Source organism: Lates calcarifer, linkage group LG7_2 (assembly GCF_001640805.2).
Source record: "Lates calcarifer isolate ASB-BC8 linkage group LG7_2, TLL_Latcal_v3, whole genome shotgun sequence".
Classification (NCBI taxonomy): domain Eukaryota; kingdom Metazoa; phylum Chordata; class Actinopteri; family Centropomidae; genus Lates; species Lates calcarifer.
Window position 1 is genome coordinate 3,979,534 of NC_066854.1, and position 16,110 is coordinate 3,995,643.

At 42.9% G+C, this 16,110-nt stretch overlaps 1 protein-coding gene across 1 annotated transcript in view; it reads right to left on the reverse strand.

Annotated features, from left to right (window-relative positions):
* Positions 1 to 1,444: 1,444 nt before the first annotated feature.
* Positions 1,445 to 16,110, reverse strand: part of klf7a (Kruppel-like factor 7a) — a 36,701-nt gene continuing 22,035 nt past the window's right edge. The window contains exons 3-4 of the mRNA XM_018661058.2: positions 9,375 to 9,498; positions 1,445 to 5,751 (exon numbers count right to left, since the gene is read on the reverse strand). Coding sequence (XP_018516574.1) covers positions 5,700 to 5,751; positions 9,375 to 9,498 — 176 coding nt within the window. The 3' untranslated portion in view covers positions 1,445 to 5,699. The remainder of the gene's footprint in view (positions 5,752 to 9,374; positions 9,499 to 16,110) is intronic.

The following is a 16,110-nucleotide window of genomic DNA, read 5'->3' on the forward strand; positions in this document are numbered from 1 at the left end:
CTTAACCTTTTCATCTCTGGCCCTCATCAGGTCAAATTTCCACATCTTACCTGCAGATATTCAACATTAAACTGCATGACGTAGTACTTGCAAATGTGTGTGTTGACCTTTATGTTGATGTAAATTGTGATCCCCTCTTTGTTGAAACCCATTAAGGCCATTTAGCTCAGCTGTGAACTCACATACAACCTTATTTCCATCACACAGAATGAAAATGATGATCGAGAAGCGCTCACGGGACGTGCGACCTTTATTGAAAAATGACTCCATTATTTCTAATTTTATAACGTGTCTCCAGGATTGACATAGTAGGTGTAGTTAGGTAGATAATATGTGGCTGTCTGTAATTACAGATAAAAGAACATTAAGTTCGACAGATACATGTAAGCTTCTTGATGAGGGTGCCCATTTCAATTAGGGAGCATTAAATGAAACAAAAAACCTTATGGGAGTTTCTCACTGCCAGACCCAAGGAGAATTAATACACTGCATAGGGCCATTTACCAGGGAGTAATTACTCCCTAATTATCCATTAGTTATTCGATTACCCTTTTATCAGCTAGTCATGGTCAAAAGGCAGGAATAGCGGATAAGTCATCACCTTGGTTGGTAACAGATGTAATTAACGTGCCGTAGCTCCCTCGGAGGGAGACAACGAGAGAGTGCATTCAGGCAAAGTGAAGGTATTCTGGCCCATTTCCTGTGTTTGATCAAAAGGAACGATAAATCAGAGGCGTTTTTTTTTTTTTTTTTTTTTTTTTAAATCCATCCAAGGATGGTTTGCTGCAAGTGGCACAAAAGAGGGAGGGTGTAAATTAATTTTCCTGCCCACTTTCCCACTTGGTTTGCAGATTTAACTCTGAAAATGCAGCAAACCCTAAACGAGCCAGAGTTAGCAGTGCTGTGGTCAGTGCGAATAAAAGTGTAAGGGTATGTGAATAAACTCTGGGTGCTCTTTGTTAGCAAACTGAATGGCTCTGTGATTGAGACTCGATAAGAAATCAGAAAATATTCTATGAGAAGATGGATGATTAGGTGCATATTGTCGCTGGATGAAACTGCCATTAACAGACCAGCCAAGAATCATGAATACTCCATGCCAAACTGCTTCTACCATTTATTACACATAATTACATTCTTAAATAAAAACGATTCACCGAACAGTTCCTTGCATAGAGATATTACAATACCAATTTAAAAAAGAATTATGAAACAAACCAGTAACAAAAATAAATCTTTCTCATTTTTCCATAATAAAGAACATTATCGTACCCATACATCATAATATACAAATGATAAATTTGAAACACTTTGTACAGCGAAAGAAAAGGAGAAAGACAACGGAGGAAAAAAGGTGGAGAGGGGGGTGAGGAAGGGGAAGAGAGGTGGTGGTGGGGGGAGGGTGGGGAGTGGAGTGGGGGGGGGGGGGGGGGGGGTGGACAGAGAAGTTGAAAGGGATCATATCTGAGAAAATGGAAGTGGGGGGAGGGGAGGTGTGGGGGGGAGAAGAGAGGGAGGGGGAAGCGATGAGGGAATGCTGGTAGAAAAAGGGGGTGCGTTTGATTTGAAATTCAGACCTGGTGGAAACAGAGGTGGTGTCACACATAGTAATGCATGCCCCCCATCTCAAATCCCCCCCACCCCCCTCTGCTGAGAGCAAGGGCTGCAGTCAGGATCTCTGACTCTCACAATGTGGCATGAAAAACGGTGAAAAACACACAAGGAGAACGGAGAATAAGTGTGTGTGTGTGTGTGTGTGTGTGAGTATGTTCAGGTGTTTGTGTGTACTTGTATGTTTTGAATGCGCTTGTATGTATGGATCTGTGTCCGCGGAGTGTTTGCATGCATGTAGTGTGTGTAGGTATGTTTGAACGTCTGCAATGTGTGTGAATCCATGTAACGTGTAATGCAAGTGTGTACATTTGTGCTAAAAACAGCTACTATACAGACTTTGTGATCAGTGTTTCATCACCCAGGGTCGTCGTGTGTGTGAAGTGTAGTGTACAAGTGGACAGAAAACATCAGATATGCAAGTGATTTTTCCAAAAATTCAGAGTGCAAATACAAACAGACGAAGAACACACAGGCACAGCAGAATTGACAATCATTCATTAAGATGACACAAAACTGAACCGCATCCTCTGAGACAACATGAAACAGCCTTTCCAGAAAACACATTCACATTTGAAATCCCAGTTTTTGAGCTCCCGGTGTACACTTTAGGGACAATTTTTATTTATGTCAAGTCCCAAGAAGTCAGAATCAAATTTGAAACTGTCCTGTAAATGGGAAATTTCCATGTCTTGGCTCCTCAAAGTCTCAATGAACATGAAAACATTCATTCAGTCCAAAATCCTCTATGATTGGTACAGAACATGAACGAAAACAAGCAAACAAACAAAAAACAATCCAGAGCCGCACATTCCCACATTCGCAACAATTCAGTTCAACAGGAGAGTGTCCCGTTGAAATACTGAAACACACAAGTAGAGCTGCCATTGATGATACAATTTTAACCCGTGGGTTAAACTGCTAGTCTTCATTTTATCTTCCTCACTGAGAGTCGGGCTGAGCAGGGAAAACATGAACCTGCTAACCTGCTCTGACATTCCCATCTGAACTGGATGTATGAACCCAGTCTTGAAGGGGCTATATGTACGTTTTCTGTATCCAGGGAGAGGTGGTGGTGATGGTCGCCTGGCAACAGCTTCAGCCATTGTTGCATTTACAATACAAAAGGTTAGAATCTGAAAGTGACAAGACACATTGAAGCTAGCTGGTTAGCATGCTAACTGTGATAGAAATAGAGGCAAAATGTTTGATGCTGAACTCCCATCATTTCCTCTGGACTAACATAGGCTAGATAATAGTAGCAAAAACATACATATAGCTCCTTTAAATGTTTGTCACTATCCACTGAATGACTTTCAGTAATGACTGGTAGCATTGATAGCGTGCAGCCTGGATGGATAATGAGAATTTTTGGTCTCCTTGAAAATAAACCAGCAGTTAAAACTTGTATCAGTTGGTTTCTATTGTGGTCACTCCCTCCTCTCTTTGCATGTAGAGGCCTGTCACCATGATGTAAAAGTGAGCCTGGCTTGTTTTCACATTAAGAAAGAAAGTGTTTGCTATTAATGTGAAGCAGGAATTGATTTAGTATCTACTTCCAGAGCTGCAGACAGATCATGTCTAGATATGATTGAGCTGGGCTGCATTCATACCCAAAATTGAAATGCGCCTCTGGTATACAGAGTGAAATCAATTTTGTGTGTCCCTTGCCAAGAGGCAGAGTGCTGTGTGCTTCACTTTGCCTCAAACTATTAAAAGTCTTGTAAAATAAAGAATGAACACCTTGACGTAGCTGTTCCCAATCAAGTTCATCAGTATCTTGATAATCTACTTTTGTCCAAGCTGCCTTCTTGATTTGTGTGCGCTTGAGCTGAGCCGACGTTCATCCAAAATTCATTTGTGGATTAAACACATGACACTTTTAGTGTGATGTGGCAGAGAGCTGGATTTTATCTATCTATCATCTTTGTTCTATCGGACAAGAGTCAGATCATCAAGGGCAAATGTTAATTCCAGTTTTTTAGCAGTGCATATATGTGTCTCTGTGTGCATGTGGATTTCACTCCACTGCAGTTTCATGAGCTGATGGGGCAGTTATCATTGCTGACTGAGCAGATCCATCCCCACCTAACCTACTTCAGCCACCCACTGGAAATCTGCACTCATGGCCTCCCAGTACGACCAGTAAAATGTGTAGAGCTATCACCCGTGGCTACCTAGTTATTCCAAGTCTAACTGTTCATTTGTAATGTGAAAAAGAGAAACTATGAACAACAAATTGTGTCTGGTATGATCTTAGCAACCACACCAAGTGTTTTCATGGGCCCAGCAACATGTACAGACTTAGAACAGATACATTCACATTGATTTGCTCTGACAAGAGCCACCCAATTGATTGAATTTGTGTCGTGTGTCTTCCTACAAGTCCTTTCATGTCCAGCAGGGTAGAAATCTGCACTCAGACATACAGTACATGTACGGTCAGGAAGTCAGCAGGAATGTTCTTTTTTAGATATGCATAGGGCCAGATTAGGAGATGATGAGTGCTGCTTTTCTCTGAAATGAAGTCTGAAAGCTGCTAAATTGGAAGAGTTCTGCATGGGTGGTGCAAACGGGACAAACCCTCCTCGACCCAGTGGCTAGTTAGGTGCCAATCACTCTCAAAGGCCAAAGAGATCATTTCAGGCATCTACAGTAGACACTTGTGTTGTTTGTTTTTTTGTTTTTTGGCTGCATCCATTTCCAATGTGTTCTTCAAAATGGTCTTTTCAATTGTTTTTGTTGAACAAATAGGAGAATCTTTTTCTTAGAAACAATATAGCCTTTACATACATAGTGATCTTGTTTGCGTTCAGTGTGCTATAGCAGCCAGCTAGCTGCTTCAACTTGTGCATTTGGCTGTCCACGGTTCGTCGGCACGTGAAAGCCAGCGTTTGGTGAGTCCCAAATTGTCTCCCAGTTCAAGACAATGGGGCATTTTTACAAAAAGTTTGCGAAGAGTCAATTGTGCAACAGTTTCTGGCAACAACTTAGTAGAGCCGAGATCCTGGAGAGGAAAAACACTCTAAGGAGCCATCTAGCATCTCTTGAGACGCTTGGTTTCAGCTGACATTCTAGGAGATGAAGAGTCTTTTCCCAGAGTAGATTAGTTAGCCTCATCCAGTGGTAACCCTCAATGGATGATGTTCATAAAGCAAGCCAGCCCCCTGTATGACCTCAATCATTCTTCACAGCACGAGTGCAACACACTCCCATCCTCAAATCTTCAGGAAATCCAATCTAATGCACCGTTCAAACATGTGCTCCGATGCCATCGAACCAGAAGGATTTATAAATGGATCCAGTTGGCAGATGCGACAGAGGTCAGATGAAAAACTGTCAAATTATTATCTGTCCTATATATAAGATGATAAACCCTTTGGTGAATTGTGGCGAGTTTGAAGGAGTGAAAGCCAGCTTTCTTGCTTGCTTATCCTGTGAGATGATGCTGTTAAGCTACTGGAAATGAACTGTTCTCGTCAGCTTAAGGTACGCTCTAAGAAGAGGAAATCTTGACTATACAAACAGCAGTTCTGCACTTAGCATACTAAAATTACTGTACAACTGGTCTGGTTTGGCGTTGGTGTACTCGCTGGCACGTGGAGCACTGCTGCATGACCAGGGCTGACGTTTTGGAAGCGTTTCAGCTGAGGGACAACAGCAAAGACTGCAAAGACGACTTAAACAAAGAGCTGCCAACTACAGGCACGTGGTCCACCATTCATCACACGACATCCCCTCTGAGACACATATGAAGGGTGGGTTGGAGCGTCTGTATCGTCCACGCGACAACAACGGGAGACATTTGCGAGGTGATGATGTGTCATAGTGGAATCATGGACCAACTGGTTGAGCACAGATTTACAGAGCCACTAAGGACCTGTCTGTCTGTCTGCCTGTATTTCTGTCTGTAGTCAGCGTCCCTGTGTGCTGCCTCTCCCTCCAGTCCAGAAATCTGGTCTCTTTTGAGTCCATCCCTCTATCTCTTTCTCTCTCACATCCATAGTGTTATTTTTCAGTTTTCTTCCTCCACTCCGCCTCCATCCCCTTCCCCTCTCTTCCACTCCCGGTGACCTCTCTTGAATTCCTCAGATGTGCCTCTTCATGTGTAGCGCCAAGTGATCCGACCGCGAGAAACACCTGCAACCAAAGAGAGAAACAGAGAGCAGCTTGTTAGCTTGTTACCGATGCAGGGGAAAGAAGTTTGTTTTGTCGATTGAGCTAAATGTTGCTGTTAGCTAGTGAGTGCTGAGCCACTAATGCACACGCAATTAGTATATGTGTAACTAATTCATAATCAGCATTTTCAGCAGCACTCTTAATGACTTCAGCTGCGCCATGAATAACTAGAGAGCCCACAGATGGATCTGTTGAAATACTGTGGTGGGAGGGAGGAAAGGGAGAAAAAAAGCAGCATGCAAAACATGTGCTGTAAAACGATAGATAAATTAGATGAATCGAAGCCTCTCATCTGAAATCCGTCTTGCAGAATTGCTGGGGCGTAGCTGCTACGGTGAAAAATGAGACTGCTCTGGAAGTACACCGGTTTTAGAATGTTTGATTATTTCAACCTGATTGCCACAAATTGTCATAATGTATGCTTTCAGCTGGTGTTTTGTTTATTCCATGCATGCTTACATACAGATGCAGCCATTATGTGAGGCCTACTTTTGAATTCACCATTACTAGATCAACAGTGTTTCTGCTGCATGCTCACTGAACTAATATTACAGCTCCATTCCCAAGAGGAGTGCTTTGCAAAAAGCAATTGTTGCTTTCTTTTAGGTAATTGGAAGCCGTGTGTTCTAGTGATTAGTGTGTTAAGAAATATTTGAGATGAAGGCTTGTTTTAGAGTTTACAAATGCGATTCAATTTAATAATATTTAGGAGGAAAAAAGAAACAAGATGCTACAAAATTGCTCCCAAATTGCTTTGTTTTCTGAATGTGCTGTAAAATTTTCTGACATAAAGCCAGGAACTGTGTCTGAAAAGAAGGTGTGTGTTAGTAAAAGAGTGCAGAACGTCTGAAAAAACACCACTGGCTCAAAGGGATGTTGTCCCACGATGTCATGTGATGCATGTTTGTTTGACATTAGCAACCAAATCTCAGAATTAGTCTAAAATGGACATTTGCTAGCACTCCTTACAACGAGCAAACTGATAATCATTTATCATCATATAAATATTTCAATTATGCCTTAATCCACTCTGGCAAACTAAAAAGCATTTAAACGTGAAGCTGCAGTCAGAGAGTCAGACTCCCTCATACAGCTCTGCAACTGTTGATTTTCTTTTCTGACACCAGTTTTAGATTGGCTCTTTCCACCAAGACAGAGACAACTGTCTAAGATGTCGAGATGAATCAGTGTTTGGCCAAGAGGGGGAGTTACACTGTGATGAGCCACCAGTCATCTGTCTTACTGTCACACCTGCGTATGTGTGTGTGTGTGTGTGTGTGTGCACGCAAACAAACACACGTGGGATCAATGGACGGCTCAGGAGATGTGCATGGTGTGTTTTTGTGAGTGTGAGTGGAGATGTGTGTGCGCTCCGTGAGACAGATGGTAAAGTATGAGTCACGACTCGGGGGCACGACACCAGCTGGCACACCGTGGGTCTGTCTCCTCCTCCCCCAACTCCCCCGCCCCCCACACCCCTCCACCCCATCCTCAATCTTCCATCCCGTCTTCTCTGTCTCCCCTGTTTCCCCTCTTCCTTCATCTCAGCAGGGTGTATGTGTGTGTTTGTGTGTGTTGGGCTGGAGGGGTTGGGCGCCTTGTGACACATGACAGAGGTGGGCCAGAATTAGGGATGTGCCTGCAGGGGGGTGGGGGGTTGGGGTCTGGTGTTTGGGGGAGGTGGGAAATTTGAGGGGGGGGGATACTGTATTTACAGTCTGTCCAGCTGAGACCTGATTAAGTTGACTGCCTGGCCCTCTGCTCCCTCACACACACACACATATGCTCATGCACTGATGACCAAGACACACACTCTTTCACACACATTAAGGCAAAGTACCCCAGGTGAAGAGGGATTTCTTTTTGTCCTTTCATAATGAACCTATACATGATTCAAGAGGTCACATATTCTGTATTGTGACCTATTGTCTAACCGGGACACACACACACTCATATACACACACAGTGTATTGTGTAGAACGGTCTTTGACACTGGATGACATCTTTGTAAATTTCCAGCTTCATGAATATCTAAATACTGTTCTATGTCATTTACAGATAAATTTGATATTATTATTGATACAGTTATATCTACGCAGCAAATAAATAAATAAAAATAAAAATAAAATCAAAATGAAAAAACAATATAATTTTAAAGTGTTTTACATTCAGATGCCGTATCTTTTTGTGAGCGCGACGATTCTTGTGTTTATATTTACTTCTCATAGCATCAGGAATAAAAATGTGAAATATATTAATGTTTTATTAAACTATAGATTTGCAGTGTAATACCTTTAAAATGAGCTTTTCACCCAAATTTTCACCTGAGGTCCTCTGCCTTAAATACTGTGGTGGCTCCTGTCGACAATATTGCTCAGAGATCCCAGAGGTGTCAGTGAGGGACGGATCACAGACAGAATGATGTAATTAAAATAGAAGAAAACATTTGTGTGTGTTGAGTTGCTGGACTCAATGTGGCTCACTGGAGCCACATTTAAGGAGCCAGGAAAATGACCATTTTGCTGTGCTTCATAATTAAACTGAAGCCAGGGTGACTAATTAAGGAGCAGAGGCAGAGTCAACTGTTCAAAGTGACAAAGCCATGCACCTCCACACCTCTGACTGAGATCAGGAAGGTCTGTTCTGCTTTGTAGGATGCTAAACATGAAGTGTCAAGAAAGGTCAGAAAAGGCATAATAAGAAGGGACAGTTGGCAGCCATTTCCCCATTTACTGAGCAATTATATTTTAAGCATGATTTCAAAATGGATATTGTGTGTGGCAAACTGATCGGAAGAGCACTTTGCTCTGCTCAAGGACACTCTGTGCTCAGGTCAAAGGGATCAAACCAGGAATCATCCGGTTTACAGGAAACTTCCTCCAATCACTGGGCCACCCTGAGGTATTATTTACACTAACACATATACCTGTATTTTGGGTCAAAATCAGTTTAGCAAAACTGGAAAAGACATTTTTATAACCTGAAAACACAAATGTTTTCCTTACTAATAGTCTTTAACTTATCTATGAAGCATTAACAGACAATTAAACATTAAATGATCTTACAAACCCTTTAAAGTGTGTGATTCAGCACGAAGTAGTGCCCCAAAACTTGTGTTCAAATTAAAATTCCATACCAGAGACATGTGGTGGTGCTAATGAGTTCTACAGCCATTTTACACCTCTGTCCCTGTGTGAAAGCAGCCTCCAAATCAAGGCCATGTATCAGCATGTGAGAAGATTCACGATTAATATGCTGCACAGGGCCGAATGTGGGTACAGAGCAGAGCGAGCACCCTTTGGATTCCCATTGAAAGACAGAGCAGGTTGAGTCTTTGCGTGTGTTGCAGGAGGAGCACACATTAGTAATCCTGCCAGCACACTTTTAAACTGGGTCAGTACCAAACACATTTGGGTGTGTTACCAGCATCTTGTAGTGCTTCTTTACTAAACCTAACTGTGTACAAAACACAATGGGAAAACATAGCCTGCTGTGCAAGTGGAAGTACTTCAAATAACCCTTGGAAAATGGAAGAAGAAACATATAAGGGAGAGGGAAGGAGGGAGAGTTGTGTTTTGACAGACCTGTCACAGTGGTTGCACTTAAAAGGCTTGGCGCCGGTGTGTTTGCGGTAGTGCCTCGTCAGCTCGTCGCTCCGGGCGAATCGCCACTCGCAGCCCTCCCACGAGCACTTGTACGGTTTCTCACCTGGGGAATGAAAACAACAACAACAAAAAAAAAAAACACGCATAAGCACCTGTTTCATCACTCATCCACCAATCACACGCCTATTTGTCCTCTGTGGTCATACAAAATAAAACTCTGCGGTACTACTGTGGAATCACGAATACAAATATCTGGTGCCCTCGAGTTGGTGTTTGGTGCATGTTGCAACTTTAAGAGATTTTATTTAAAAAGGCTGTATCCTGCATATTTTGATTTCACTGCAGTTTGAGTTCTATTTCACCAATAAAGATCCCTGTGCCAGCCTTTACTTTTTTTACCCCCTGCTTTTTTTAGGGGTTGAAAAGAGAGAGAGGCAATGTTTAACACTGAGATGGCGAAGCTCCCACTGGTCTCCAATCTTGCTGAACATGCAGAAGAGGAGTAGAGGGTAAAGAGAAGTGGAGCGAGAGAAGAAGTGGAGTGGGGTGGGGGTGGGAGGGGGATTAGAGGCAAGGTGGATGAGAGAGTGAGAAGAGGAGGTGAGATGAGACCAGAAGAGGGGAAAAGTGGAGTAGGAGAGAAGTGCCGCAGAAGTGGATTAAGGCAGAGGAGGCTGCAGATATGCTGAGCAGGGGTGGTGGTGGGGGTGGTGGTGGTGATAATTAGGCCAGTCACACAACATAATGGCAAGGAAGCCACAATCTGCCAGCTGCGTCCAGTTCCTGAAGATGTCACCTGCATCAGTCACATCCCATCTGGACCGCTGGCTCGTGGTTGAATGCAGACACACTGACACACTGACCAGCTCTGCTTGAGTGGCTTCAGCACAAAAAACTGGCTTAATTTGTTGAATGTGATTATCAAAAGGGACACAATCAATAGATCAACTGCTTTGTGAGGACAGTGAGGACAGAGGAGAGTGCTCATGTGAAGAAAGTAGTGGTTATTGGTACCAGCTGTTGTAGAGATCTACTGATTGTGTGCAGATTTGTTCATGGGGAAGAAGCTGAAAAATCAATAACGTATACAGCACCTCTGTGTTCCAATTAAAGGTGCATTTCTGTGTTTTCAGTGTCTTAAATGTCACTAACATGAACTGCAATTTCATGGCTAATATGCAAAGCTGATTGGCACAAGCCAAGGCAAATGAGAAAGCAACACAAATCTCTCAACATATGACCCGCTCATGCATTTTCCATTAAACATGCTCGCAGAGCAGCCATGTTACAGAGAGCTCCATTAGCAGGAATCATTTAAGGTTTGGTGGTGAGAAACACAGGTGCATTAGGTTACAGCTATGATGAGGTGATAAATGAACAAGTGAGAAAAGAACGACCTCCAGTCATGACAGCAAACAAACACCAGTAATGAATACAAACTGATAACACTTTTGATTAAATTTGACTTCTTTCCCCTGTAAGTACATCATTTTCAGTATCACTTACATCCATTTAGCAGTAAAAGAATTTATTTCAGATAAAATATTTACGGCAGGTAAACCCTTTTTAGTAAACATTTTGTGCTAATAAAAGGTGCAGTTTAAGCCCCTTTAGTTTAGAGATCCAGGAATTAGCCCTATCCTCTTCTATCCAACCATCCATGTCCCTGTTGTGGACATGAATCCCTTCAAACTGCCTCACTTCCCAGAAACACTCAGAACAGCAGGTCTGGGCCATCCGGCTCTGGCCAATGAGATTCCCGGGAGGCAGGGATGCCTGATTGTGTTGCCTAGCAACGGGAGCAAGGGGGCGGAGTGTATATATGTGTGTGTGAGAAGGTGGAGGGAGTTGGTGGGCCGGCGGAGGGGGGGGGGCTGAAACATGAGGAGGCAGTAGTCAGTGCAGCTGGCTGGATCTGGCAACGGCACGCCACCATGCCACCGGCCAATTACCGAGCACGCTGGTAGAGCACGGAGGCAGTTGCCTAGCGACGGTAACCGTAGAGCTGTACGGGGCAAGATAGGGGGAGGTGGTGGTGGGGAGCGGGAGGCTGGGGTGGTGATAGTGGTGGTGGTAGTAGTAGTAGTAGAAGTGGTGGTGGTGGTGGTGGTGGTGCAGGAGGAGGAGAGGGAGGAGGGGCACTAACAGACCAGAGCCTGCAGCAGTACATAACCACTCAGCTACCGACTCTTCCAACGATACGCTGCCTGCCGTTGCCTAGCAACAGATACCCCCCTTCCTCCCCCCGTCCTCCTCCTCCTCCTCCGCTCTCCTCTCCCTCAAGATGCCCTCGCACAAATAGGCAAGTAGAGCAGGTACATACTCCCCTTCTTAAACACACATCACACACTGGACTGGAGCGGCTACTTTTTTAATACAATACTACATACAATATAACTGACTGGCAGCTCAAAATGGCAATCAGTAACCTAATCCACTGGATTAGCCCAAACTCAGCAACATAATCTGATTATGCTCTGTTACTTTTGGATTACTTTGCCTGTAAAACATATAATGTAGATTATGAAGCTAAGTGGATTATTTCTTCTGATTTAAAGAATCAGGATTTTGGACAGCGCTGTTGTTGAAAACCATTATTTATTCTGTATTATTTAATAAGATCCACATTAGCTGACACTATTCACTCACTCACTCAAAAATGATGCGCAATCAAAATGCTTTTTCCATTTGTAAATGTTTTTTTGGGCAGTAATCAAATAAGCAATCACATATTTCTCATCTGTAATCTGATAACTGGGTGTTTCCTGAGTCACTGTAATCCCATTATGTGTAATCTGTTACTTCCGAATGCTCTCACACACGCACACACAATTGCACACGCACGCACTCGCTCCAGCCTCCCAGGTGCCAGTGTTGAAGTTAATTGCATTCCCTCCATTAGCTGGTGCTGAAGCAGGGCATCCAGGTCTCAGAGGTCATTAGAGAGGCTCTTGGAGAACGCTTTATAGGCTCCTGCCTGCAACGAGCGCTGGCAACGAGCAGGAGGGAGAGGGAAAGAGAGACAGGTTATGAGAGGAAGATGATAGATGGGCGAACTGATGGAGAAAAGTATGTTAGAGAGAGGCATGAGAGTGATGGACAGACAGGGCTGAAAGCTGAGCATCTTTATATCCAAAGTAGGCAGGAAGGATGTGTAGGAGACTCTAGGAGACTGCTTCATGTCAAAAAATAGGCAGGGATTTTGGTTGTTGATAAACATAAATGACAGGAAACAAGTGGACAAAGTTGTCAGGATTTGCCAGTTAAAACATTTATAAAAGCTCTTAATTAAGACCTTCCTGGCTATGACCTAACATTAGCTCAAGCAGCTAAAATGCAGAGCTGTCAACAGTAGCATTACGGGGTCTCCTTTCAGGAATCAGATATGAAATGTGACTTTCCAGCATTTTCCTTAAAATTACACCCATATGTGATCGTTGATCATCCCGTTCCAAAGCCATGGGTATTAATCTTCTGCTGTGAGAGCCTCCACTCCTCTGTGAAGTCTCTCCGCAAGATTTTAGAGCCTGACTGCAGGGATTTTCTCCCATTCAGCCACAAGAGCATTAGCGAGGTTCAACACTGATGCTGGGCGATAAGGCCTGGACTGCAGTCAGTGTATGTCCAGTTTAATGCAAAGGTGTTGGATGAGGCCTTCTCCAAACTGTTGCCACAAAGTTGGACACCTAAAATATAATTGTATGCAGTATGATATCCTTTAATTGGAGCTAAGAGGCTTTTGTCAAAACTACAAAATACCAAGGTCAGTACACCAAAACATACTGAAAGGGATGTCCACGTACATTTGGTCGTGTAGTGTAGATTCGTGATTGGGGTAAAAAGATCTGTTTATTGAAAGCGGCACAAAATTGGTCAGAAAAAAGATATTTTCCTCAAATCGTTCAGCCCTTAGAGAGAGTGGCAGCAGAGCAGAGTGATAGAGTAAGAGCAAGGGAGAAAGCCATACAGACATACGAAAACACTGATATACAACGAAAAGGAGGAGAGAGCTAGAGCGAGAGAGAAGAGATTAGAAACATGGAGAGAGCGAGACAGATGAGAAACAGGGAAAGAGAAAGAGAGAGAGAAGGCAGAGTAACCCAACAGTCCTCATGTTTTACCCGTTCCCTCACCCTGCCCAAAATCTAATTGTACCATTCCTTATCTGCCATAAGCCTATTCACAAAAAGCTCTACAGGGCACTGTCATTTCAACTCAGCCCGTCTAATTCCAGATTAAATCGTAGCCTTTTCTCCGTCAGTAATTTATGAAAATAACAACTAAGAAAAAGAGGATTTGAGTAATGACATCTTTAAACTTGTCAGGATAATGGCTCTCTGAATGGGGGAGCCTGTGGCACTGCTGTCTTTTTCTGAAGAGGGTCGCGCTACTGTACCTCCCCCATTCCTGTCTTCTGTCTTTATCTACTCTTTGTTTCACTCCACGTCACTCTCTACTCTTCTTCTGCCTTTACTTAAGCTTTTGTGTTTTCTTTTGTCATCCTATGTCGACATTTCCCCCTTTTATGATTCCACCTTCCTGGTTTGAATAACAAGACAGATGTTCTTTGGGTAGATGCTTTTATCCAAAAGCACCTTAAGTGACAATGATAAACTGGGGGAGGAGGGAAATGAGATCTGACATGGATCACCCTCAGTTTTTTCAAGTAGACGAGTGTATTGTATTGTATAGTATAATACAATATTATAGTAATATAATATTGTATTGTAGTAATATATTACAGTAATATAATCCTGAAACAATTAGTATAATTAGTATATTATTTGATGAGTCAAGCAGTTAAATAACAGTTTAAATCATTCATCAAGCAAAAATGCAAAACATTTATTGGTTTCAGTTTCTCAAATTTGATAATTTGCTGCTGATCTCTGTTTAGTGTCATTATAAACTGTTTTTTTTCTGCAGTGTGAGGAAAGCACCTTCAGCTCTGGGAACTTGTTATTTTCTAATATTTGACAAAATGATTATTACTTGAGTAAAAAAAAAAAAAAAAAAAAATCAAGAAAAAAAAAACAACAACAGAAAATCTGTCTAAGAGTATGAAACCTATGCTAGTGGCACAGTGGTGATTTGAGCTGAATGCTAACAGTAGCATGCTAACAGGCTGATGCTGATGGGAATGCCAAAACAGTATTGAAATTTGGACCTGATGATGGTGCTAGCAGGGAAGTCAGAGGATTTCAAGAGTCACTACGATTCATCTTTTATCAGATTTCATGGCAACATGTCCAATTGCTTTTGAGACATTTAACTTTGGATTGAAATGGTCGACCTACAATGCCATCTGTACTGCTGTATCTCCAGTGGTTAAAACACATGAAGAACCATCTATATATCAATATGCTCCTTACAGGGCTAAAAATCACAAGTTGCCACCATATGTTCCTCATTTTGGTCATTACGCATGCCTCAAAGTACAATTCAAAATGTAGCGCATAGCATCAAAGGGGCTTTTCAATACTTGAAATGATACATCACAGTTTCTGTTTTAGTCTTCCTGTCAAACGCCTTGCTTGTATTATGAGTGGACCGCATCAGTGGCACTGGTCTCCCAGAGCTAAATCACAGGGGCTGTAGACACGCCACACTGGGCAAATCAATGATCGCGTGTCTGTGCCCTTTGTTCCAGTCAGGCAGACGTCTAAACCTGTGGTGTGCACCACCGAGGGTGTGATCACACATACGGCGTGTTTTCATCATCCTTAACATGCAGAAGTTGACAAGTTGACTTTCTTCAAATTCACACCCCCACCCCCTCCCCAAAATATACAAGTGAGCCAGAGCTAGTAAACAAGTCACATGCAGCATCTTTGTTGGACAGCTTAGGTGATCTGTCAGCCAAATAGTGGAGGGATCTAGACGGTGGGGAACAAACAAATCTAATTTCAGTCGCTTTAACTTCATTTAGTGTGATGGACGCTCTTTGCTGTATTTCCACCGGTGAAAACACCAAAAGAAAAAGCTATATATTATCATCAGTCCAGATGGCAATCCACCATACATTTAATTTGATATTCTAGGCTCTCCAAGCATGAGCCAAGGCTGTCTATCACATGTCAATATTCATCTCATTATACCCCCGAATGGGGGGGATTTGCATTTTTGACACTGCAGCCTAATTATTTTAGTTGCTGTGATTTAATGACATTGTTCTCACCTTCCTAGGCAAATCAAAAGAGGAAATGTTCAAGACTTCAAATAATCATGACCTGAGAAGGGTGCTGTAACCTAACCCTGCTAATTAATGCTGGCAAACACAGATGCTAAACAACCCTTTTCTCCCCCTTTATTATTGGAATAAGCATGTAAAAGGTATCCCTCATGACCTGACTCCTTAAATTATAATGCTGTCATATTTGAAACATATTTCCCTTGTCCGCCTCTGCAAAATCAGACACTCTCCAACCTCAGATTGAGAACCACTGACCTAGACTTAAAGAACGCATAGAGGACGGGAGGGCCTGAAATAAACTGGGGAAATGGCGGCCTATCCAGGTCAATCCATCCATCACTGTGCAGTTACTCAGACAGAGGACAGCTCCCCGACAGGGGTCTGAGTGGTTTGGGATTGAGATGGAAGAGCGGGAGAGTTATAGCTGCTGAACCCTCCCCCCTTCCTTCTTCAGAAGAACCTTGACAAGGAGGACCTGTCCTGGTTTGGCACAGAGAGGTACTTAGGTAGAAAGAGTGGGAT